General features: G+C 37.4%; 2 protein-coding genes across 13 annotated transcripts in view; one reads left to right on the forward strand and one right to left on the reverse strand.

The window, feature by feature from the left end:
- Nucleotides 1–16,616, forward strand: part of LOC139746253 (uncharacterized) — a 91,764-nt gene extending 75,148 nt beyond the window's left edge. For 8 of the 9 annotated variants that reach the window (XM_071657261.1, XM_071657262.1, XM_071657263.1 and 5 more), the window contains one exon: nt 6,227–6,815. Coding sequence is in view for 1 of the 9 variants with exons in the window: in XM_071657269.1 (XP_071513370.1) it covers nt 16,435–16,472 (38 nt within the window). In the remaining 8 variants the exon portion in view is untranslated. Of the gene's footprint in view, nt 1–6,226; nt 6,816–16,434 lie in introns of those variants that run through there. The other variant, XM_071657269.1, reaches the window with a different exon arrangement.
- The window catches only part of LOC139746254 (uncharacterized), a 140,458-nt gene continuing 116,095 nt past the window's right edge, over nt 3,235–27,597 (reverse strand). For all 4 annotated transcript variants that reach the window (XM_071657275.1, XM_071657273.1, XM_071657276.1 and 1 more), the window contains 4 exons: nt 20,592–21,410; nt 16,444–16,629; nt 12,333–12,611; nt 3,235–6,364 (listed from right to left, as the gene is read on the reverse strand). In XM_071657275.1, coding sequence (XP_071513376.1) covers nt 6,214–6,364; nt 12,333–12,611; nt 16,444–16,629; nt 20,592–21,410 — 1,435 coding nt within the window. In that variant the 3' untranslated portion in view covers nt 3,235–6,213. The remainder of the gene's footprint in view (nt 6,365–12,332; nt 12,612–16,443; nt 16,630–20,591; nt 21,411–27,597) is intronic.

Consider the following 27,597-nt stretch of genomic DNA (forward strand, 5'->3'; position numbering starts at 1 on the left):
AGATGTGTGGTAATAAAAAGAGTGTGGTTGAGAGAGCAGAAGAGGGTATTTTGAGATGGTTTGGTCACATGGAGAGAATGAGTGAGGAAAGATTGACCAAGAGGATATATGTGTCAGAGGTGGAGGGAATAAGAAGTGGGGGACTAAATTGGCGGTGGAAAGATGATGGAGTGAAAGAGATTTTGAGTGAAAGGCGTGCAAGGAATAGAGTGAATTGGAACGATGTGGTATACTGGGGTCAACATGCTGTCAATGGATTGAACGAGGGCATGTGAAGCGTTTGGGGTAAACCATGGAAAGTTGTGTGGGGCCTGGATGTTGAAAGGAAGCTGTGGTTTCGGTGCATTATTACATGGCAGCTAGAGACTGAGTGTGAACGAAAATGGCCTTTGTTGTTATTTCCTAGCGCTACCTCGCACACATAAGGGGGGGAGGGGGTTTCTATTTCATGTGTGGCGGGGTGGCGATGGGAATGAATAAAGGCAGCCAGTATGAATTATGTACATGTGTATATACATTGTATGTGGGTGGATTGGGCCATTCTTTCGTCTGTTTCCTTGCGCTACCTCGCTAACGCGGGAGACAGCGACAAAGCAAAATATATAAATATATAATAAAACCCAAGAATGAGTAAATAAAATAGGCAGTAAAAAATGTGTTGAGAAAACTCTCTTGATACTTAGAACTAACTCCTGCCTGTTTTCGTTCATTTGCTGACATATCAACACAACTTATATGCATTATCAGCGACAATAGTGATGAAATATCCCTGGGGATAGGGGGAGAAAGAATACTTCCCACGTATTCCCTGCGTGTCGTAGAAGGCGACTAAAAGGGAAGGGAGCGGGGGGCTGGAAATCCTCCCCTCTCGTTTTTTTTTTGTTTTTTTTTTTAATTTTCCAAAAGAAGGGACAGAGAAGGGGGCCAGGTGAGGATATTCCCTCAAAGGTCCAGTCCTCTGTTCTTAACGCAACCTCGCTAATGCGGGAGATGGCGAATAGTGTGAAAGAAAGAATGAAAAAGGTAAGATTCACAAGGTTGGAAAGGAAACCTAATTGAGGTGTTAATGGGGTAAAATGAAAAGAATGCCAAGTAATCAGCCATTCCCATGAGTGAGAGAGAAAGTAGAAACAATGTCAAATTCAATTGGAATCATCATATTCCAGCTGTGGATAGTCACCTGGTAAGGGACACTTAAGTTTTCATATACCTAATGAACTGTATTAGTGAGAATTTCCAGACTAAAGACATTTAACTAAATAATACAGGTATGGATGGTCCCCACTACACAATTGGGTTATGTTCTTAGAAAACTGCATAGCCAAGGCTTACTGACCAAAAGATATTTTTCCATTTAAATGTATATGATAAGCAAGGTTGTAGCCAGGAAGTGAATGGTATTGTAGATGAATTTCCTTAGAAAGGGGGTGACTGTGTTGTTGATTGGTTAGTTAGGATTTTCACTATATGTATGGATCATGATGCCTGAGTATGGGCTGAATGCATGCATGTATAGTGCCACTGTATAAAGGTAAAGGGTACAAAGGTGAGTGTAAGTTTGTTTGGTTTACCTAGTAAGTTGTATGGGAGAGTAGTGATTGAAAAGTTGAAGGCACATACAGAGCATCAGACTGGGGAGGAACAAAGTGATTTCAGGTGTGGTAAAGGATGTTTGGATTGGGTTTTTGCATTAGAGATTGTGTGAGAAAGAAAAAACAGGATTTATGTGTAGCATTTTCTATTTACTTTTATGTCAGTCATGGGGGCCCTGGAAACCTTTCAGCCATCATTGACCAATGTCATCTTCCCAATTCAGTATTGGAGAACCTAGATGTAGGTGTACTGCCATAAATTGAGTGTGAAAGGGAGGAAAAACTAGGGTGAAGAGTAAAAGGATTAAAAGGACCTTGAATTAGGCGATAATAATGTTCTTGAAAATGGTCACATAAGTTGATTGATGTAACTAATGAAGATTGGGGGTCTCATTATTAGTAAGATAGTACTGAATATGGTGGCTGATTCATGTGAGAAACTGCAGAAGCTGGTGACTGAGTTTGGAAAAGTGTGTGGAAGAAGAAAGAAAAGAGTAAATGTGAATAAGAGCAAGGTTATTAGGTACAGTAGGGTTGAGGGTCAAGTCAATTGGGAGGTGAGTTTGAATGGAGAAAAACTGGAGGAAGTGAAGTGTTTTAGTTATCTGGGAGTGGATCTGGCAGCGGATGGAACCATGGAAGCGGAAGTGGATCATAGGGTGGGGGAGGGGGCGAAAATCCTGGGGGCCTTGAAGAATGTGTGGAAGTCGAGAACATTATCTCGGAAAGCAAAAATGGGTATGTTTGAAGGAATAGTGGTTCCAACAATGTTGTATGGTTGCGAGGCGTGTGCTATGGATAGAGTTGTGCGCAGGAGGATGGATGTGCTGGAAATGAGATGTTTGAGGACAATGTGTGGTGTGAGGTGGTTTGATCGAGTGAGTAACGTAAGGGTAAGAGAGATGTGTGGTAATAAAAAGAGCGTGGTTGAGAGAGCAGAAGAGGGTGTTTTGAAGTGGTTTGGGCTCATGGAGAGGATGAGTGAGGAGAGATTGACCAAGAAGATATATGTGTCGGAGGTGGAGGGAACAAGGAGAAGAGGGAGACCAAATTGGAGGTGGAAGGATGGAGTGAAAAGGATTTTGTGTGATCGGGGCCTGAACATGCAGGAGGGTGAAAGGAGGGCAAGGAATAGAGTGAATTGGAGCGGTGTGGTATACCGGGGTTGACGTGCTGTCAGTGGATTGAATCGGGGCATGTGAAGCGTCTGGGGTAAACCATGGAAAGCTGTGTAGGTATGTATATTTGCGTGTGTGGACGTATGTATATACATGTGTATGGGGGGGGGGCCATTTCTTTCGTCTGTTTCCTTGCGCTACCTCGCAAACGCGGGAGACAGCGACAAAGTATAATAAAATAATATATATATAGTACTGAATATGATATGCAGTACTGAATATTATATCTGAAAAACTACAGTATACATTTACCAGGAAATATAAGGTACTGTAATTCACAAACTGTACAATGAGTTCTGATATTAAGAATAGATAATAACAAACTCTGAATCCTAGTGGAGTTTTCATGAGAATGTTTATCACTTACTACTACTGACAAGACACTCAAGTTTTAGGAAAAAGAATTATTTTGTGAACAGATCTTCCAATCTTCACCACAATTAGGACAAAATAAAAGAGCCATATCTTCATTGTAGTTCTCTACTTTCTAATGAAATCACACAACTCTACACTGGGGAAACACCATATGGGCCAAATGGGGAAGCAAATGTGCTTTGTTCAGTACAACTGACTTATTATTCAGACCTGCTTCATGTTGTACATCACATCACAAATGATCTAGAATCGTAGGAAAACAAAAATACTTGGAACATCGGGTAATGGGCAAAATTCTAACAATCACTTGAAATTGTTTCAAAATTCAACAAATAATAACATTAGTACTTTTTGAAGTCACTGAGAACTCATATAAACTGTATACTCCACAAACTACAAAAAGCCACTTGCTGGCCTTTTGGTAAAACCACTTAATTTAACAATGGCTTATAGGTGCAGCAGTCTACCAAACCAATTTAGACTGCTCATGTACAGTAGCAAAGTGGTATTGTGGGATGGATTCCGGAAGCTGCTAATTATGAAAGGTTTGACACAGATTTCCAAGTCAAATTTTTGGATATTTTCATATTACCATACAAACTAGAATTAGGGTAATGACAATTTTAGTAGCAGCCAGACACACCACTCTGCTCCCTAAATCATCCAACTCGAACCGAAATTAATTCTTAATATTGCACAAGGCAATCTGCATGAAGTGTATACATGTACACTCACTAGCCAATTAGCAGCAAGGAAGTTTGTTCATACATTACTGGTTCAGGTCACACTATCTACAGAAATAGATGTAACAATTTGCACAAATAACCATCACTACTGGATGCTTCTTCTATTGCCATAACACAATACTGATGAAGTAGCTTGCACTGACTAGACATAAAGTACCACTGTAACCACAAAAAACACATGAAATGCATACCGTATTTACTTGTGTAATGACTAGATAACAAAAAATGTGCTGCTGTATATGAATTAAACAAGGAACATCTAACATCTACAATGGTTCAAAAACTTATGACAAATATTCTTATCAAAAATTAATCATTCTCAAACAGTGATCTGTGAATATAAATGTACATCATACACACTAGTTATATAAACTAAATGAAAGTAAAACTAAGTTACCACTAAAAATATAAATATTCAATAACGATATAAATGGTATACTAACAGAGTAACCAATAAATAAATAAATAAATTAGAAAATAGATTAAGTACAAATAGGATTTGGCTTCTGTTTGATCTGAAGATGTAGATCCTTAAGTAATGGGCCATCATATGTCTTACAGTAGGTGGGAGAATCTCAGGTAATTCTTCTTACATAAACTATGAAATCTCAAAATCTAATTCTATACAAATATTGCACTAAATCCTTTGCTGAGTATTCTTGTTAAGTATTTGTAGTTGAACAGTGGAATTCTGTACTAAATTATCACATTTCAGTCTACTAAAAAGAACACCGTGACAAAATTACTAATTTACTCTCAACCACCGTGTCATTAAAATCCTTTTGCGTAAACTGATGGTTTGAGTGTCCAATGTATGCCACTGTACATCCTCATCTGAAACTTACAGTTTTCCCTGGCATGCATCAATTGGATTGAGCAATATTTCACCACTAACTTAAATCTTATGGCTTTACTGAGGACTAGTTAACTGGTACAAGCACTAACATTCCTATTATGACTAGAACAGTACCAATGTAATTTTATCACTTGGTTCCTTCATGATGGACAGATCAAACTTTGTCAAAATTTCAAAGTGGAATATATCTCAATACTGGTGAATTTGGTTAATGAATTAGTCAACACTGTTGTTAGGACTATCTAAAAGCTGACTACCCAGGTACAAATATACATGAAAAGGTTGGGAACCTGCACTCTACTTCCCAAATAATAATACAGTATGTGACCAATGGAATACTAACTAATATTTATGCAAAAGTTGCTATCAGTCTTTCAACTTGAAGCCTATTAATAAAAATAATTTTTTTTTTCAACTAAATTACTGGATGCTGAGTAAATTTTTTCATGACAGATTTATCTCATCTCAGTAGAAAATTAACACTAAATTAGTGTATTACTATTAATATAATCACATTCATATATACATATAAATGAAAAATACAGCTGTTACAGGAAAAAAATTTCATATCAATTACAAAAAATTAACATTATTGGTTTTATCACATACACACATTCTCTTAAGTGTCACTGCCAATTCTAAATTTAGAACTCCTGTGTTCCCTTTTCACATATACCACAAGGTATGAGTATTCTACCCTAACAGATGACCCAATCCTTAACCACTTCATTAAAAGTAATCATAAAAGCCTTTGCATCTATAAAACCATTTGGTTTAAGTCCCTATGGCAAGAAAGGGTTTCTGTAACTAAAAACAGAATATTGACAGAACTGGAAAAGAAAGAACTTGTCACAATGACACAAGCAAAGGCTATCCATAAATATTTCATTCTCTCTCCCCCAGGAGGTAAAGCAACAGAGTTATGCCATGCCACATTATATACTTTCTTCAAAATCTGTCAACAATATTGGGTATCATTTGAGTATGAAAGTATGATATAAAATTTAAAAGATCATTTTCTAAGTATATCTTCTGCAAATAATTAGTGACCTGTTTTTTTTTATCTTAACAGGATGCACGTCTAACTCAGCTCTACATTAAACTCTTGAGTAATGTATTTACCGCATTACTGAGGAGTTCGAATCTTACGATTTATCAGTTCACTTACTTTAAGTCTTAAAATGGAAAATTAACAACACTTTATGAAAATATCAAGTGCAACAAACATTAATTCATATAATGCTGCTGCTTCACATTTTGGAAAGTAACAAACTGACATTAGTATATACATTTTTGGATATACAGAAATCTTTATTGTTGTCTAAAATTTGTATTTCTGATGCAAAGGACTCTTTCAGTTGTATAAAACCCCTGTGATACGTCATTCAAAGCATTAGCTCTATGATGCATTTTTCTCTGCAATACAGTCCTGCTCTTGCATAAAAGTAAATAAAGTTTCTACTTGATTACCTACTGTAGGAGGGAGAACGAGTACGACTCCACGATCTACTACGAGTTCGGCTGCGACTGCGACTGCGCGACCACCAAGATGACTCAGAGGAGGATGGGGAGGGAGGAGGCGTTGGTCGGTGATAAGGAACAGGACGTTTCCTTGCACTGTTTAGTGTAGTTAGTAGAGTTAGTTGTATTAATGGGGTTAGCTGTAATATTTTATAATCTAAGGAGATGTTGACATAAGCATGAAGTATTACTGTTATATGAATTAGTAATTATCTATGTGGTATTACATGTTTTATAAATGAGATATTTACAGAACAATAATTAGTAAGTGTAAACAGATATTACTATACAGCAAACCCTTACCAAAATTATTGGCAACATAACTACAATATCTGGCATGCACATCTATCCAATTCAACAGGAATGTATTTTACCGTCTTAAGGAAGTTATACAGTACATTAACTTAAATATACTCAATAAAAAATTTTCTTTACCTACAAAAGTATTTCAAGAGAGGATTTGATACTTACAATCTTAAACCACAGATGACTTTTACTGTACTTATGACTCTTTGTAAGGACATGGAAAAATTTATGTGAAATATAATGAGTTGTTTTCTTATTCTTTCACTATCTCGTGAACTGGAAAAAAAATTACTCCTGGATATCTACAGGAAGCCTGTTCCTCTATTTCAAACTTAGATTTTCTTATTTTGTGCCTATTGTGGAGGTCTCGTACAAACTGGCAACTCCCCTCAGACTCAGCTTAGCCTTTACTTACTTTCAAGATGTTATAAGGGCAATACTGCCATTCGTAATGGACTGTGAAGTGTAAGACAGTAGTGATTGTGATACAGGTACCTGTGAATGGGACTGGAAGACTATCTGATGAATTACAAGAAAGTACCCACAACACTTACGAGATAACAAGCAGCAATAGCAATAAAGATAGCCAGGTATATACCTTTTTTTTTTCCTCTCTTGCCCTTGGCAAGGCATCATCAGGAACAAATAAACAATAACCTCATTTGCACACATCCACTATCTAGCTATCATGCACAAAACTTAAAAAAATTGAATGTATCATCCACAGGTATGCACCTTAAACACTCTTGTGACTCACTTTGTTTCATATGACCTGGTTAGCCTAATGACAGCACTTCAACTCCAGTTCTACATGACCCAGTATAATGAAGCCTTGAAAAGTGATGTTTTGCAAGTGCAGTTATAAAAGATCTCAAAAATGTCCAAAATATTTTGGTCCTTTAAATGTAAAAATATTTGAGGATCTTGGGTATTTTTCAGGTCATGATGCATTTTATGATATCCCATGGTATAGTGGTTAGTTTCTAACAATGAATTCACTTATGCCCATCCGCATCTGTCTGAATGATGGACATAGCAGCCAACCTAGCTAATCTTCCTACCTCCGTGGCTTGTTGACAGCTGGTTACCTGGCTTAGGGTGGAGTACATACATAATTACCTATTTGAACTGATTAGGGAGGGAGTTTTAACATTCTGGGGGCCCCATCTCTTGATCCTTGTCAACCACAATACAAATTAAATTTATGTCTGCTGTCTGCATTTATCATGTCCTCAGTCATTCTTTTCCATTCAACCACCACTCTTATACTACAAAAGTGCAGTTTTACAATTTTTTTGCGCAAATTTCTTGCTTAATTTCATGTTATGTCCTCTGATTGCTCTATCCCTATATCCCTTGAAGAATGCTCCCTATCCACATCATCGATGTTTTAAAAACAAAGTCTGAGATCAGGTCACCCCGCACTCTTCTCTTTCCAAGGTGTACAGCCTCTAGTCTTGCCCGTAGCTCAGCTCTCTTAATCCTGATACCATTTTTACTACCCTACTCTGGAACTTCAGTATTAGCTTTTAGTACTTCTTCAGGTGTGGTGACTAAACCTGAGAAGCATATTCTAGTTTTGACCTTATTTAGGATATGAGCACCTTCCTAAATATCCTTAAATTTAAAAGCTACTTTATCTTTTACCAGTAAACAGTTTGTCTGACTATTCCCATAATGTGGAACTGACAACAGGCTGGGGATGATGTCAACTCCCAAGCTCTACTCAAAAACTGAAACTTGAAGGATATTTACTGCTTGATAATAATAAGGCCTCCTTTCACTTTGTCCATCCTCATGACTTTACTTATGCTGAAATTCATCAAACATGCATCAGACTAACTTTGGAGTCTAAATTCCCCTTATTGTAACTTCATGCAATCCTCCTTACTTTTTACTTTCCTCATAACCTTGCATCATCAGCACACACACACACACAAACTAAGATATTGAAGGATGGGAGAAACTGTTCAAGAGATGGGGCCCAACTTGTAAAATTCCCTTCCCATAAAGTACAAACAGGTAATTACTCACATGCAGTAACAGGATTGCCATTACCTTCATCATTGAGGCAGCACCAGGAACAGATGAAGAAATGGCCTCATTTGTTCACATCTGCATTCTAGTTGTCTGAAAGCAGTCCCCCTATCTACAACCAGGCCCCACAGACCTTTCAGTTGTTTCCATGAACCATTTCACATACCCTCCTTCAGCCAACTGAGAGCACATCATTCCCTGTATACCAAATCATTTGAGTTTGCTCTATCCCTTGCATCCCTTAAACCCTTCTTCATGCTTAGGCCCTGAACCATCAAAACATCTTTCACTCCATCTCCTCAGTTACCAACTTTTCTTTGTTCCCTCGCTTTCTGACATTTAAACCCTCTTAGTCATCCTCTTCATATGTCCAAACCATTTCTGCACACTCTATTCAGCTCTCTCATACATACTCCTCTTACTCCCACACCTCCACCTTACCCTACCATTTCTTACTGATAAATCCTCCTCACACCACATATTTTTCTCAAACATTTCATTTCCAGCACATTTGCCTTCTTCCATAACTTTTTATCTAGAGCCCATGTCTCACATCCATACAAAACTGACTGGACTACTATACCATCAAATTTACCCATCTTTGCTCTCATAGACTTAGACTTCTCTTTCCACACATTCCTTTGTGCACCCTGGGGCTTCTATCATTCATAATATTTTTCATTAGCTTACAAAGACAAATAAATAGTCAGTGCAATAAGTCTACAGCTTGCAGCAATGAAAAGAATGGCAAGAATAAAAAATGTGTTCCATTTACATGGGATATTAGATTAAATAAATCTAACAAGAATTCTATGAGGGCCTCTGGCAAATTATTAACATATTGTGTATTTCATCCTTCATTATAAGAGGAGATAGATGGGGAAAAGCCTCTCATTGTCTACTTTCTTGGAACCCCTTTTCTATCTGTTATCTCTAAACACTTATGAGAAACCTTCAGCAAGAGTATCAGCTACCACAGGGATGTCATTTACTTAGATATGCCTCAACTATCAATGCAAGGGAAAGGAGAGGGTGAATTTTCCACCCAAGACCTCTGCACACACATCCCACTTCCAAAACCTGTAGACAAAACTTCTATTACACCCTGAATGAAAAAATGAAGCAAAATGACTTCTGCATAATCCTCAGTTAAACCTTGAACCTCTCTTACTCTATCCTCAGTTCTATCATATGGTCTATTCTTTTATTACTTCAAACACCTGCAGCAAATATAAATAATTTGTGCCTATATGAGGGTGCTCTTACTATGATACCTATCATAATTTCCTTGCGTATTTTGGAGATGTGAAAAAGTTGACTACTCTCTCCTGAAGGATGCTACTTATATCTTCATGTTAAGATAATGGTGCAAAATGTATACAAAAGGTGTAAAGGCATATTAGTATACATGTACACCACCAATTTTCTGGCAACTGATGGTTCGGCACCTTTAGTCCGGACAAAACTACGTGAGGGAACTTGAAATTACCGTGACCGCCAGGCTAGTTTACTGGGCGGCCACACAAGGCACTGTGTGTAGGGCACACTTATTTACATTCTTTACAATGCACTCATTGGTGGTGATACCGCAATTCTATGAGATTCTTAGCTTATTTTGCTTAAATCTAACCCTAGCTATGGCTTCTAAGACATATGAGTGTCAGTCATGGTGTCAAATGTAAACACCAGTCCATATCAATCCAAGATAAAGTAAAACTTGAAAAAAAATGGACTGTTTTGAGAAAATATTGAAATTCCATGCAGACAGCGATTCCAAGAACCAAATGATAATTAGAAAAACTATGAAAGATGGTAAGAGTATTGAGCATGATCCAGTGATGATGGTATGGTTTCAACAGTGTCGGAGTAATGGAGTGGACTTGTCAAGTAGCATGATAATGGACCAGGCTACGTTGTTCCATAAAGAACTTAAATTACAACATGAGCATGACTATAGTGAAGGATGGCTTTAAAGATTAAAGAAGGTCATGGAATTTCCATAAATAAAGTGCAGAGAAAAGTGGCCTGCAAACCACAAGGAGCTGCTGAGTATGTGGACGAATTTGCGAAACTCGTAGCTAACGAGTACCTCAGTCATGAGCAGGTGTGTTATGCAGACGAAACTGCATTATTCTGGCGATGCACACCTAGGAAAACACTAACAGCAGAAGGCAAAGAAGACCCCACAGGATTCAAACAGGGGCATATCTAGGGGGAAATAGCACCTATGGCAAGCAATGAATTTGTGCCCGTCCAAACATATGACACCAACATTTTTTATTCTTATTACTTCCACCAAGGAGACTGTGTTTTTACTGGCATTTGTTTGTTTGCCTGTGAGCAACTTTCAACAAAAGTTATGACCAAATTTTGATGAAATTTTCAGGGAAAGTCAGAAATGACACAAGGACCAATTGATTAGATTTTGGGAGTGATCCGAATCATCGTCTGGCTCCAGGACGCCATTACAGAAATATCAATTTTTGTGAATAACTATTGAACTAATAATGATATAAATGTGATTCCAAATGCCAGAGATATGTTTTCATGGTCAAGAAATTTAAATCTTTACAATCCAAATCATTGTCTGGATCCAAAACACCACTACGCCACTGGTGCCCCCCTTCAAGTGGCGCCCAGGGTACCTACCCTACCTGGCATACCCTAGATACACCACTGGATTCAAACAATCTAAGGACAGACTCACCATCTTAGGGAGCTTGAACATTTAATATTTGTTTAATTTAAATTTCTAGCAGTACATGGTATACTTTAGACACATGGGAGATGTATAATAAGTGGGTTAGAGGTTGTGTTGATGAATTATTATTACGTAACCATGGTTAGTCCGGAAAAATGACTAATCCAACAAGGCTTTGGAACCAAGAGTGCCAGAAAATTAGTGGTGTACCTGTACTAATCACATACATATCTTGATTCACAGTATGATAAATATACTAATGTTTTTATTATACTGTCAAGCCTTTTTATAATAAATGCAGAGTAATGCAACTTTTTATCAGACATAATTTGTTCTCTATACAAAACAATGAAGTTTTAATGTACATCCTTCTAACAACTCAAAAGAATATGTACCACACTGAAACATGATAATAAATGCACTAGTATATCATTACACCACTTATACAATGAACAAATATTCACAAACTGTGATCTGTAGTTAACATTCCTTGCCTAACTATGAGAAATGTTTAATAAATAAAACTTTAATTACTATACTTAGGTTGGTATTATCAGTCCGAGCATCATCCATGGCCATCTGTCAGTTTGTAAGCAGATCCTGACCCTCAACTTCTGTAGGCATCTATACACGGAACAATTACAAGCATTCGTGAAGCAAAGATAAGGAAATACAATAGAGTAAAACAATGCAAATTAAACAACAGCATAGCATCCTGGTTCATATGATTCATATGTAGGCATATACAATAACATGCTAACAACTAATGTTACCAGGTATATTTATACAGGCAGAAATTAAATGAAACTGAATATACTGGTCTACAATCTACATTTATATTGTTTTTTATGCTGAAAAAAACAACTAAAACTACGAAATGATAATAAATAAATATATTAGGGTGCAAATATAACATATATTATTAGAAGACATTAAGCATTACCAAATTAAATAGATAAATGGTGCAATATTTAAGAAGATAAAAAAAAAAAAGATCAGCAGCTATACACAGGCTTTTACCTGGTAATCCTTCTCTTATCTAAGAATGAAGGAGATCCCCTTCTACGTGGTATTGAGAGGGATCGTGATCGAGATCTTGACCTGGATCTTGATCGTGACCTTGAGACAGATCGACTGTAACGGCCATATGAGTGAGACCGAGATCTTGACCTTGAGCGTCTTGATCTTGATCTGGAGCGTGATCTTGACCTGGAGTATGACCGTGACCTAGACCTTGAACGGGGTGAGCGTGACCTTGACTGGGAATGTGACTGAGACCGAGAGCGGGGGGAGTGAGACCTGATAGAAGTGCATAAGTTTTAAAAGCTGCCTATCACAGGATTATCAAGTGAAAAGGAATATCACTTAAAAGCATTAATAAGCACTATATTGTATTTCTACACAAAAATGTAAGAAACAATCAAGTATGCACAGATTAATTTTGCCCTTTAAACTGCAAGGTACATTTATTTAAGGCAAACTTTGTTTGATGAAAAGTGAACTGAAAAGTGAATAAGAAATTTTTTCAGTTAATACTTGTTGGATGGATGGATAATAATAACCCCCCTTATAATATCAGAAAAACTTTGGGAAATATAAGATTTGAAGTATGAGCTACATTTACAGGAGTCTTCCATAAGCCATGAGAGATGTTTTTGAACCTCTGAAAGTTAAAAATTTCTTGACCCACACCATTGGGGTGAATGTAACCACCTACATTATTTGGTGATAACATCCCATAACTTTAGCTGGGTTCATTCTCTAACCAATCAGCAACCTCCACTGACCTGCCTCATGAATCTCAGTATATACATGTCAACCTGACAGTCTTGAGAAGGTTTTTTTGAAAGGCTAAGGAGGAAAGGGCTGGAAGATTAAACTGGGAAATATGCTTGAAAAAAACCACCCTCGAGAGTTTATTTTTATAATGAAGGCTACCTTATTGAACTTATAGCCTCTGACATACAGATTATCTAACTGAAAGGGAACAAAAGATGTTTATCAGCGGAGCCTTCTCAAAATGGGTTGTCACCAGCAGAGTGCCACAGAGTTCTGCTTTGTTACTCTTCTTGATTTATGTAAATGACTTGCCTGAGGGTATTACCAGAATATGCCTTCAAATGATACAAATGTAACAACGAAAGTGAAAAGCATGGAGGAACGCATCACTTTACAAGGTGACCTTAAGCTCCCATTGGTCTGATACAAGTACAATGACATTTGACCTAAGTAAATGAAAAGAAGGCCTCAATATGAATATCATCCAACAGAAAGCAAACTGCAAGAATCAGTGAAAAAGACTTGAGAGTCCATATTATCCCTAACCTATTGCCAGAGTCCTACCTTAAGAGAACAATTAAGGAGACAAACTGTCTGCTTGCAAATATTAAAAAAGCATTCAAGCTCATGGATAAGAAAATATTCAGCAAGCTGTTCACATCATAAGGCCAAAATTTCAATATGCTTCTAAAGTCTGATCACTCACCTAAATAAGCACAAAAAGCAGAGAAAGTTCAGAGGAGAGCAACAGAGATGGTACCAGAATTAAGAGATCTGAGTTACAGGGAAAAGTTATTGCTTTTAATTTGTCCATTTGGGAGTCAAGAAAAGTGAGGGGTGACTTGATCAAAACCTCTATTTTTTTAAAGCAGAATGATGATGCTGACTCTAAACAGTTCTCTGAGAGATGTAGAGACTAAACAGCCCAAGGCCATAACAGAAAATTAAGTTAGAAACTTAAATAAAAGAATGTGAGGAAGTACATTAACAGTATGACTGGTGTATGGATAGAATACAGTACAGACAAACTACGACAGAGAATGTTCATGAGATGAGACCCCCTTGAACGTAAAACTCACCCCCCCCCCCCCATAGACTACAAATATGTGATAAGTAATCTAAAACAAAAACATACTGAGTCCACAGAGCAATTCTTAAAATCTCTGTTGACTCCATCAATTCACTTGAGATTTTACAAGCCATAAGGGGAAATTCTTCTGTGACCATTATGTATTATGTATACCGCAGAAACTCTTCTCTTAGTGCCAATGGTTATAAGGAAGAGAGGTCTATGACAAACTGCTGAGATGCTAAAACAACAAATAAAAATCTTATGATTGTAAAAAGATTATCAAGATTTATGATAACCCTTACTACATTTCAGAGATAGATATACTTAAGAAATAGTGAGGAAACATATTAGAGGCTCTAGTGAAGTTTATGAAAGAAAAATTGCTCATATAGAACTACTGTAGTTCCAATAGCCCTGCTTTGTTTTGTTTTTTCACAAAAAGGACTAGAGAAGGACTCTAAACCAGAAAAATTCCAAGCCTGAGGAGCCAAAATATTCCTTATAAAATTAAAAGAGGTTTTATAGTACCTGATATTATTTTGAGTAGACAGATGAAAATCATTGGGAGAATCATTTATTAGTGCTCCTAAAATCTCAGGGTTGTGAAAAGTCCGAGAACTTCCATGCACAATTATCACAGTCCAGAGGCAAGACTAAGAAAACTAAGGATTTTACAGCATAAGGAGTTGTAGCTAATCAACATGTAGTAACTTTACCATGTGCAGGTCTATTTCACTTCCAAATTTACACAACATTCACATCATCAAATATACTAAACCAATGAAAATCACACTTTATTGAAAATTTGCAATTAATAAGTCTGCACTGGATTTAAATGTATGCACATCCATTTCATCTTCAAAATCAATTTCCACATGTATATTCATGTTAATCCTACAATGTTTAATGTAGATGCAACAATAATTTACATTATGTAAGAGATGGAGGGACAACCCACACCATAAAATTAACAGTATAGAAATTAACAAGTTTCATTGTACAAATAGATTCAAAGCTTTATAGAAATTTACCATTTACAGGGCCATCTTTTCTCCATAAAATATATCATTCAATGGTTTATTTGGCCAGGAGCATTATTTGTCCATCTCCTGTACTTCTACTATCTTATTTATAAGCTTGCATTGAGGTCCCCCATACATTTCACTTCACTGGAAAAAACTTCCTTTATCATTTAGTATTACCTTCAATAATCTTTTATGTAACAAAAATAAAGAAGTTACCTCATTCAAACATTATTTGACATAAATGTTAAAACATGATTAAAATTAGGTTGGCACTTTTAACTACCAAAGTGTAAAAGAGGAACAGAAAACAGGATAAGAAAGGAACCAAAGTAAATTCTTAGGGTAAACTGTAAAAAAAAATTTCATAATGCATGACAAATCCAGGGAAGATGCAATGAGAAATGGTGACACAAAAAGGGGAAAAAATTGAATGAAAAAAACAGCAAATAAAGACCATAACTGAAAAACCAGTAAAACAAGAATCAAGTTATGTATATATTATACCATACAATAACACTGAATTTCATAATCTTTTATGATGTAATGTGACTGAAATATTACAATAATTCTGACTGATTTGGGGGAATCTGTAAAACATCATTACCTAATGATTATTCAATATTGTTTAGCATGAAAGAGATATCTTGAAATATGATACTTACACAGAACCATACATTACAACTTCCTTTAAACGATACCTACAAACTGAAAATTACTGATATAATAGTATTTTTTTGGCTTTGTTTAAATGATACCTATAAACTTAAAAGCATTTATATAATATATATTTGGATTCCTGTTCTGTTCAGAGAAGGGGGCCAGGTGAGGCTATTCCCTCAAAGGCCCAGTCCTTTGTTCTTCATGCTACCTCGCTGATGCGGGAAATGGCAAATAGTATGAAAAAAAAAAATTGGATTCCTTTAAAAATTCATCAGTCAATTTACATTAACATAATTGTCTATAATTTCTTGTTCTTTTTTTCCTTCCAATCTTATTATACATAATTAATACCTGACTCTAACACTCCTATATTTTTGGCATTCTGTTGGTGCATGTTCCAAGGGAATATTTGCAACTGATGGAGTCACATATTGGGGCAGGACTCATCTCCATAAAGTGACTATGTCACGAGAGTATGAAAAGTCCCCAGTTTGTGCTTCTGAATTATGTTTTAGTGTTATAATTTCAGTTCTGTACATTTCCACTGCTGAGTTATCATTAGCACATACTTTGGTACTATTTTCAGAAGACATACCTGGGAGATCTGGACCGGGAAGTAGGTGAGCGTGAACGTAGTGAAGGTGAATGAGACCGTGGTGAAGGAGAGTGGGATCTAGAGGAAGAGGCTGAGCGAGAACTGCGGGTGCTACGGGAAGATGATCTGCCTCTGCTAGAACTTCTGGAATATCTACTTAGTGCAGGAGATCCTGATGGTGCACCACTGAAATTAAGAATTTATTATGCCCACAGATATATTCTATCTTCAAGTAGAACACAGATTTATGATGAATAAAGGAAACTGTGAGTTAGTAAAACATACCCACATGATACAGTAACTAAGAAAGTTGCTTGCCCAAGAGATCAGTGTACATTTCCAAAGTTTTAAATAAATTATTTACCTGATATTTTTCTGGTATTTCATCAAAAAAGGGAACAATAACCCTGCTTGAATCACACAGGAGAATAGTTTTTGTAGCCCCTGATTTTATCAAAATATTGGAAGGTACTGCATCTAGATAGGTAAAACAACTAACCAAATCTTGACATCTTTCAGTATGAGGGTCTACAAAATTAAAAAAAATGTAGATTTTGAAATTTGAAAAACCTTTTCTCTCTGAAATGGTGTCGCATGAGCATGAGATATTCTCTAGGGAGAATATCAGCATTAAGACCTAATCCTTTGTCTCTGCTGTGTAGCATTAGCTTTCCCCACCAAAAGCCATCCTTCAAGAAGTTATTGGGTGATTTACTTATTCCAGGCCCATCCAATCAAAGACTGCCACAGAGATAAAGCCATTGACTCACTAGCTCACAGCCACAGAAAGCTCACTTATTCTTCCTTGTAGATATCTACCAAAAAGTGGTCACAGTTGATTAAAAGAAAGGTTTACCGAAAAAGAAGAGACCAGGAAAAAATGCTAACAGGCCACCATCTCAGGCAGAAGAAAGAGTTTTTTAAACTTCACAATCAAAATTTCTCTGCTCTGAGGTTTGTTCCAAGAGCATGAAAGCATACCCACATGAAGGAGGAGGGTCTACACAAAAAAATTCTGGGAAGACTAGACCTAAAAGCAGAATAAGAACCTTCAGTGGTCAATAAGGGGTATACTAGAAACTGTCCTAAAGGAGGAAACCTCAGGGTCACAGGGTAGATACAAAATGTTTAAGCAAAGGTACTGTTTGTAGAAGGCGAAAGATAAGTATCAAAACCTCTTAGTTGTTTTATCGGTTAACTTATTTTTTTTCATGAAAGGTTTCTGAGGAAGGTAATGAAGACCAACTCCCTCACATCATGTTCTCTGTTGTAAAGCCCAGGATAAGGGGCAAAGATCTTACTCAATGTTGAGATATTCCTCACCAAAAAGTGGTTCAAGAGTAAACAAAAGAGATACTTCCATATTAAATTATTTCACTCTTTGGTAAGAATCTTGGTTTTTGAGTTATCTTCACCCATAAGAAGTTGTCAATAAAGAGAAGAGTCTTGAGATTGGAAGAAGCTAGCAAAACTCTAACTCTCTAAAGCCTGAAGCTACATGGAAAAGTTTTAATAATCTCTGAAAAAAATATGTAAAGTGATATAATAGCCCTATTCTCATTGGCAAAAGGACTTCAGCCACATGTGAGACATCAGATCCTTCGAGGAAGGACTGAAAGCCTTTCCACATAGTCTTTAGGAGAAGGATGAATGCTCACATAGCAATGTATTGTGTGATCTTCAAACCTCTGTTTGGAGAAGTGTTTGAGAAAACACATGTGGAAATAAATATCAGAAAGCAGGACTTGAGGCTGGGGTCTTGTAAAGGGCTAAAGTGATTCAGAGGAACCTGGGGTATAAACTGAGGAGTATGGAAAGATGAAAGAGTGAGTAGTTGGCACAAGGTTATATATACCAATTTGTGCTCCCAGTGTCTGATGACAAGGTGGCAGATGTGGAATATTTTGAGCATGGATTTATGTGAAGTGAAAGACTTACAGCAATTGGGTTAATGAAAAGAGGAGAGGTAGTGAAAGCCCTGCATAAAATGAAAAGTGGCAAAGAGGCTGGAGTGGATGGTACTGCAGCTGAATTTCTTATGATGGGGTGACAGTGACTAGTTTGTCAAGATTTTCATGGTTAACTGCCAGAGGATTGCCTGAGCACATGTATAATGCCACTGAATAAATACAAAAGGGACTAAAGTGAGTGTTCAAATTACAGACGTATAAGGTTGTTGAGTGTAGTTGGTAGGCTATATGGAAGAGTGGTAGCATGCAAAGATCATCAGACTAAAGTCATTTTGGCAGTTTCTGAGAGTGGGAGCAAGTTTGACAACAACAATGATTATGTTCCTCAGAAATACATTTGGTTTATGAGGAGTTGGAAACACTTTACTCACTTCCATCAACCAACTCAGCTGCACCAGTTCCTGTTCACAGTGTTAAGATTGAGACTGAGAATGCCCAAGACCAAGACTTTCCAGAAATAGATAACATTTGGATGTGAAAAACTTGATATATACCCACAGGTACCAGATCTCACATTTTGGATATTAGCCATATTTTTGTTTAGATCTTGATGTAAATTATTCATATTATACATAATACTGTATTTTGTATTGTCATTACCATAATTTACACGGAAATGGTAATACAAAATGCAAACTTTTATCTTTCACCAAAACTGTCAATTTTCCAAGAACTCTTCACTTATATAAATAGAGATAAAATGCATACTGGTATTCAGATTTTTCTTTTATAACAAAAAATTATTTCAGCTGTTTACTGACATAGCTGGGTCACTTTATTTGACATTTGTGGGAGAAAAATCTGTCACATTTTATGCATTTTTTGTAAACCATTTTTATCTATCCAGTATAGATTTCAAAAAATTTCAGTGTCAGATCTAAAAATTAACATTCTTCTGATATAGAAAAAATAAAAGAAAATGTCAAATCAATAATTTCATATTTGTTGGATAAATGACATGCAATCTACCAGCCACATATGGAAAAATGAAGAGAGTATGGAATTCACTTTGATTTTCATCATTCTTTTTTTCTTAGCTTCCTGAAAATCCTGTCACCTTCACTTCACTACTCATTCATCCCTGAAACTTATAAATTCAAACTCTCTTTCTCTTCATGGACCTATGTTTTGAATACAAAAGCAAAGCTATGTCTGGAGATTGAAAATCTTTCACTGACAACTCAGCTTGAAAGGTGACCGCCAAGTGAGAGCTGTCTCTGTGGCACTGTTTGAACTAGTCAGACTTACGTATATTTCGAGAGACATATTACCACAGAGAAGCCCTTAATTTATATGCCAAGGGTGAATTAGATCATGAATGCTGATTTTAATTGTGAATCTTTAGAATAGCCATGAAAACCCATGGTTTGGAACTTGCAATTTATGTGAATAAGATAATGGTATTATCATATACTCATTTTGCCTTTAATGTTCACACAATCTAGGTATCTAACTTTACACACAAAATAGGGTAAGCAATATCACACCAGGTCACCCTTCACCATCACTTGCTTAAAACTAGTGCCTAATCAAAGGCTGTTCTTTATTTCTTCACAAAACAACTCCACTGCATCGTAGCATTCCTGATGGGTGAATCTCATATGAAATGAGAGCTGGCAACCCAGCTGCAAGCAGTGCAAAATGCCCAGTACAAGCAGATATATGTTTTGTGTTTATGTTTGCCAATATTAGCTGGTCCACAGTAAACAGTTGTTTGGGGATGGCAGGCACTTTAGCTGGAAGTTTGACATAATAAACCATGATGGTCCAGCTACCCTTCCATTTAAACAAGAAGCCTGCCCTCTGAGAACTGTCAGGTACTGAAATAATTATCAGAGCACTACAAATACAATTCAATTAATAGATGGGTATTCTGGGAGTTCAATAAGTTCAATAAAAAAATTTCATCAAATATGATATGCATCTGTTCTGCAAAAAGCTGCTATGCATCTGTCAAAGGGGAGTAAACTATCTGCTGGTCAGCAGAGTGACTGATGAGCTCTGGACATAATGAAATATGTGTTACATAATCAATACTTACCTTAAACCAGGTGCTTAAATTGTAAATTATACAGCACTTGAAAAAGAAAGCTGGGTTTAATAACCTAGCCTTCTTTTTCAATTAATTAATTACTTAAGTGTTACATATCTGTTAACCATGAATGTGTAATTATTTACCTTGAGTGTGGCACTGGAGACTTGCTAGCAAAGGATGTCCCTGTGAGGCGGCCATTCTGCGGGAGACGTGGTAGATCTTGAGATCCACTACTCTGTACACTGGATGGTTCATTTAATCTTTTCAAAGTATCACTGATTTCTGATACCTTAGATGGCAATAACTGACTCTGAACCCACTTTGGGCTGCATTTATCTCCTATGGTTTTACATGGGCTACCTACTTTAGGTAGGGGAATTGACCCGCAACCTGTAAGGTTCACCCTAATACTATCATGTGCTTCCTGCTTTGGGGAAACTCCAACTGGAGATCTGCTGGCTGAACGTGACAAGGACCTGAGCTTAGCACAATCTGTGGTTTTAGCATATCTTTGTGGCTGCCGCTGCAAAGGTGAGTTGCTCATGTCACAGCTACTATGCCTCTCACTACCTGTAGCCTCAGGTTTGTTGACCTTTTCAGTTCTTTCATGATCATGACTTCCTGTTGATCCTGGTGTGGATGAAATCCTCCACGGAGATCCATGCTTCTGTTCACCACTCCTATTTCGACTCCTACTCCTACTCTTTTGCTTAATTCTGTCTTGGCTTTTTTCACTATCTTGTATTGTAAATACATTACACTGGTTCTCCTTTTGTTTATCACATTCCTTTTCCTTGTGACTCTCTCGCCCCTTGTTATTATCCTTTGAACTCGTTCTGGAAGTCTGCTGATTTGAAGGTATGGCATCTTGGTGTCGTCCAGATCGTTTATCAGAAGAGGAGTCAGCATCTGAACTGTGGTGGTGGTGCTGCTTCGTACGAGATCGTGGAGCCTCTGGAGAGCTGATAAGTATACAAAACACCATCTCACTCTATGCTATATAGAATGTGAATTACAACAGAACTAACTGTTTTTACTATGAATATACTACAAACTGCAAATTCATGCACAATATGATATCTAAGGGAAAAAAGAAAAAAAGAAAAACTTGGAAATTAAAAATTCTTTATTGACTGTAGATTACAATGACGGAAGTACTTACTTTAACACAAACTAAAAGAAAAGAAAACAAAAATTGTCTTGTGACTAATAACTGCAGTACATCAGAACAGCCTTGACTACAATGCAAATACATTTCTATGAAACTACAGGAAAAAATTATAACTACTGTATAAAATGAAAAAAGACATTAATACGACATAAAATTAAGAAAAACTAACCCTTTGTTCTTTTAAGTGTACATACATGACATTAAAATTTTATGTACACATATATTTTCTGCCTTAGAGAGGTAGTGTCATGAACAGATGAACAACGGCCTCATATGTGAACATTCACTCTATAGATATCATGTATAGCACACTTTAGGCATAGTCCCCTATTCAAAGTCAAGCCCAAAAAATCATTCCATGGTTTACCTTGACCACTTCATATCTCCCTAACAGTAAATCATACCTGAGTATACCACATTGATTCAATTCGTTCTAACCCAAAAACACTTCCCACCTTTCTTAAAGATCAAGTCATGCCACCCAAAAGCCTCTTTCATTTCACCCTTCCATTTCTTTTTTGGTCTCCCCCTCCCCTTTCCTCCCTCCATGTCTATACCACATGTCTAACATGCAGATCCTATCAATCACCCTCCCCTTTCCTCCCTCCATGTCTATACCACATGTCTAAAATGCAGATCCTATCAATCAGTCTTCCTTTGCTCACCACAGCCATATGTCCAAAAATTTCAGCAAATCCTTGTAAGCTTTCAATTATAATACGCTTACTACCACACTTCCCTCTTACATTCATAGCACTCATCACACACCATAGAGTATATAAATCTACTATCTCAGATCACATCATAAAAGTGTTGACTAACTTTAATGTAGAAACAGAAGACAAACAGAATGCAGGAATAGATGATGTAAACGGTATAACGACCTTAAATTTCTACTCACAAAAATCATATGGAATGAAACCAATATAATGATCACAACAATGTAATAGAAAGTTTTCAACCACAATAACGTACAAAGAAACACAAGTTTTATATCAGTGTATAAAACAATAACTGCAAGTTTTGCACCTTATAAAAGAAACTATAATCATGTGGAGACATACCAACAGAGTGAAAACAATGAATGGTTTGAAGAAGAGAACACATGAAAAAGCTAAAGAATACAATAAGGAGAGATCAGCACAAGACCCAGAAAAAAAAAGATATACTGGCAGAAATAATAAGTCATACAGAAGAAAATGGAGAATAAATGAGAAGAAAGTAAGACAAAGTATGAAACACAATCCAAAGGTTCTATTTGCATATATTAATATATGAATATGGGGATAGGGGAGAAAAAATACCTCCCACGTATTCCCTGCGTGTCGTAGAAGGTGACTAAAAGGGAAGGGAGCGGGGGGTTGGAAATCCTCCCCTCGTTTTTTTTTTCACCAAAGAAGGAACAGAGAAGGGGGCCAGATGAGGATATTCCCTCAAAGTACCTGTCCTCTGTTCTTAACGCTACCTTGCTAACGCGGGATATGGTGAATAGTATGAAAGAAAAGAATATACAAAGAACAAATATTCTGAGATTAGACCTTTTAACATAGGAAATTAATATGAAAATGATCTAAAAAGTATTTGCCAAATGCAAATCAACTAACATCAACCAGATTCCTGAAAAAAAAAGATAAAAATGAAAAATTTAATCATGATGAGTATACCCCTAAAGATACTACCACAAGGAACATAAGTGGAGTGACTGATCAACTTTGAGAGAACTCAGCATCAAGACCTGATGGGATTCCTGTCATATTTCTATAAAAGACAAAGAGTACAATATCAAAACTTTTAATGACCTTATTGAGGCAAAGCAGACATCAAAGCATTAATGTATGCATTACGCATAAATAGTAGGTTGGAACAAAGGCAAAGCATAAATCAATGCATTAATTAGGTAATAGTAGTTGGTGGGAACAACAGGTAGGAACTTCTAAAAACACTGCACTAGGGTTGCCCTATCCCATGGCCTGTTAAGAATTAGGCATTAAAGGCTATGACGCAACACTGGAGTTTACCAGTTTTGGAGACTCTTCTGCCATGGCCACCCTTTCAAGGGAGCATAAAGGGTGTACTGAAATAGTATGATCACATAGAGAAAATGAGTGAGGAAAAATTGACAAAGAGGATATATATGTCAGAGGTGGAGGGAATGAGGAGAAGTGGGAGACCAAATTGGAGGTGGAAAGATGGAGTGAAAAAGATTTTGAGTGATCAGGGCCTGAACATGCAGGAGGGTGAGAGGGCAAGGAATAGAGTGAATTGGATCGATGTAGTATACCGGGGTAGACGTGCTGTCAGTGGATTGAATCAGGGCATGTGAAGCGTCTGGGGTAAACCATGGAAAGTTGTGTGGGGCCTGGATGTGGAGAGGGAGCTGTGGTTTCGGGCATTATTGCATGACAGCTAGAGACTGAGTGTGAATGAATGGGACCTTTGTTGTCTTTTCGTAGCGCTACCTCGCACACATGAGGGGGGAGGGGGATGGTATTCCATGTGTGGCGAGGTGGCAATGGGAATGAATAAAGGCAGACACTGTGAATTGTGTGCATGGGTATATATGTATGTGTCTGTGTGTTTATATATATGTGTACATTGAGATGTATAGGTATGTATATTTGCGTGTGTGGACGTGTATGTATATACATGTGTATGGGGGTGGGTTGGGCCATTTCTTTCGTCTGTTTCCTTGCACTACCTCGCAAACGCGGGAGACAGCGACAAAGCAAAATAAACAAAAATATATATATATATATTTATATAATTTATTTTGCCTTGTCGCTGTCTCCCGTGCTTGCGAGGTAGCGCATATATATATATATATATATATATATATATATATATATATATATATATATATATATATATATATATATTTTTCAAATTATTCGCCATTTCCCGCGTTAGCGAGGTAGCGTTAAGAACAGAGAGCTGGGCCTTTAAAGGAATATCCTCATCTGGCCCCCTTCTCTGCTCCTTCTTTTGGAAAATTAAAAAAAAATAATGTGGAAGACCAACGCGCATATATATATATATATATATATATATATATATATATATATATATATATATATATATATTCCTAAGAGTTCCCGTGGACTCATAGGAATATACTTGACCATGCGCGAAATTGTGATCCTTTCCAATATATATATTTTTTTTTTTTGCTTTGTCGCTGTCTCCCGCATTTGCGAGGTAGCGCAAGGAAACAGACGAAAGAAATGGCCCAACCCACCCCCATACACATGTATATACATACGTCCACACATACAAATATACATACCTACACAGCTTTCCATGGTTTACCCCAGACGCTTCACATGCCCTGATTCAATCCACTGACAGCACGTCAACCCCGGTATACCACATCGATCCAATTCACTCTATTCCTTGCCCTCCTTTCACCCTCCTGCATGTTCAGGCCCCGATCACACAAAATATTTTTCACTCCCTCTTTCCACCCCAAATTTGGTCTCTCACTTCTCGTTCCCTCCACCTCCGACATATATATCCTCTTGGTCAATCTTTCCTCACTCATTCTCTCCATGTGCCCAAACCATTTCAAAACACCCTCTTCTGCTCTCTCAACCATGCTCTTTTTATTTTCACACATCTCTCTTACCCTTACGTTACTTACTTGATCAAACCACCTCACACCACACATAGTCCTCAAACATCTCATTTCCAGCACATCCATCCTCCTGCACACAACTCTATCCATAGCCCACGCCTCGCAACCATACAACATTGTTGGAACCACTATTCCTTCAAACATACCCATTTTTGCTTTCCGAGATAATGTTCTCGACTTCCACACATTCTTCAAGGCTCCCAGAATTTTCGCCCCCTCCCCCACCCTATGATCCACTTCCGCTTCCATGGTTCCATCCGCTGCCAGATCCACTCCCAGATATCTAAAACACTTTACTTCCTCCAATTTTTCTCCATTCAAACTTACCTCCCAATTGACTTGACCCTCAACCCTACTGTACCTAATAACCTTGCTCTTATTCACATTTACTCTTAACTTTCTTCTTTCACACACTTTACCAAACTCAGTCACCAGCTTCTGCAGTTTCTCACATGAATCAGCCACCAGCAAATGTATCATCAGCGAACAACAACTGACTCACTTCCCAAGCTCTCTCATCCCCAACAGACTTCATACTTGCCCCTCTTTCCAAAACTCTTGCAGTCACCTCCCTAACAACCCCATCCATAAACAAATTAAACAACCATGGAGACATCACACACCCCTGCCGCAAACCTACATTCACTGAGAACCAATCACTTTCCTCTCTTCCTACACGTACACATGCCTTACATCCTCGATAAAAACTTTTCACTGCTTCTAACAACTTGCCTCCCACACCATATATTCTTAATACTTTCCACACTTTTTTTTTTTTTTTTTTCTTTTTTTTATTCCAAAAGAAGGAACAGAGAAGGGGGCCAGGTGAGGATATTCCCTCAAAGGCCCAGTCCTCTGTTCTTAGCGCTATCTCGCTAATGCGGGAAATGGCGAATAGTATGAAAAAAAAAAAAAAATATATATATATATATATATATTTTTTTTCATACTATTTGCCATTTCCCGCGTTAGCGAGGTAGCGTTAAGAACAGAGAACTGGGCCTTAGAGGGAATATCCTCACCTGACCCCCTTCTCTGTTCCTTCTTTTGGAAAATTAAAAAAAAACAAGAAAGGGGAGGGTTTCCAGCCACCCGCTCCCTCCCCTTTTAGTCGCCTTCTACGACACGCAGGGAATACGTGGGAAGTATTCTTTCTCCCCTATCCCCAGGGATAATATATATATATATATATATATATATATATATAAATATATATATATATATATATATATATATATATATATATATATATATATATATAAGGGTAAGAGAGATGTGTGGAAATAAAAAGAGCGTGGTTGAGAGAGCAGAAGAGGGTGTTTTGAAATGGTTTGGGCACATGGAGAGGATGAGTGAGGAAAGATTGACCAAGAGGATATATGTGTCGGAGGTGGAGGGAACGAGGAGAAGAGGGAGACCAAATTGGAGGTGGAAAGATGGAGTGAAAAAGATTTTGTGTGATCGGGGCCTGAACATGCAGGAGGGTGAAAGGAGGGCAAGAAATAGAGTGAATTGGAGCGATGTGGTATACAGGGGTTGACGTGCTGTCAGTGGATTGAATCAAGGCATGTGAAGCGTCTGGGGTAAACCATGGAAAGCTGTGTAGGTATGTATATTTGCGTGTGTGGACGTGTGTATGTACGTGTGTATGGGGGTTGGGCCATTTCTTTCGTCTGTTTCCTTGCGCTACCTCGCAAACGCGGGAGACAGCGACAAAGTATAAAAAAAAAAAAAAAAAAAAAAAAAAATATATATATATATATATATATATATATATATATATATATATATATATATATTTCTTTTTTTTTATACTTTGTCGCTGTCTCCCGCATTTGCGAGGTAGCGCAAGGAAACAGACGAAAGAAATGGCCCAACCCCCCCCCCCATACACATGTATATACATACGTCCACACACGCAAATATACATACCTACACAGCTTTCCATGGTTTACCCCAGACGCTTCACATGCGCTGATTCAATCCACCGACAGCACGTCAGCCCCGGTACACCACATCACTCCAATTCACTCTGTTCCCGCCCTCCTCTCACCCTCCTGCATGCTCAGGCCCCGATCACACAAAATCTTTTTCACTCCATCCTTCCACCTCCAATTTGGTCTCCCTCTTCTCCTTGTTCCCTCCACCTCCGACACATATATCCTCTTGGTCAATCTTTCCTCACTCATCCTCTCCATGTGCCCAAACCACTTCAAAACACCCTCTTCTGCTCTCTCAACCACGCTCTTTTTATTTCCACACATCTCTCTTACCCTTACGTTACTCACTCGATCAAACCACCTCACACCACACATTGTCCTCAAACATCTCATTTCCAGCACATCCA

This window comes from Panulirus ornatus, chromosome 64 (assembly GCF_036320965.1).
Source record: "Panulirus ornatus isolate Po-2019 chromosome 64, ASM3632096v1, whole genome shotgun sequence".
NCBI lineage: Eukaryota > Metazoa > Arthropoda > Malacostraca > Decapoda > Palinuridae > Panulirus > Panulirus ornatus.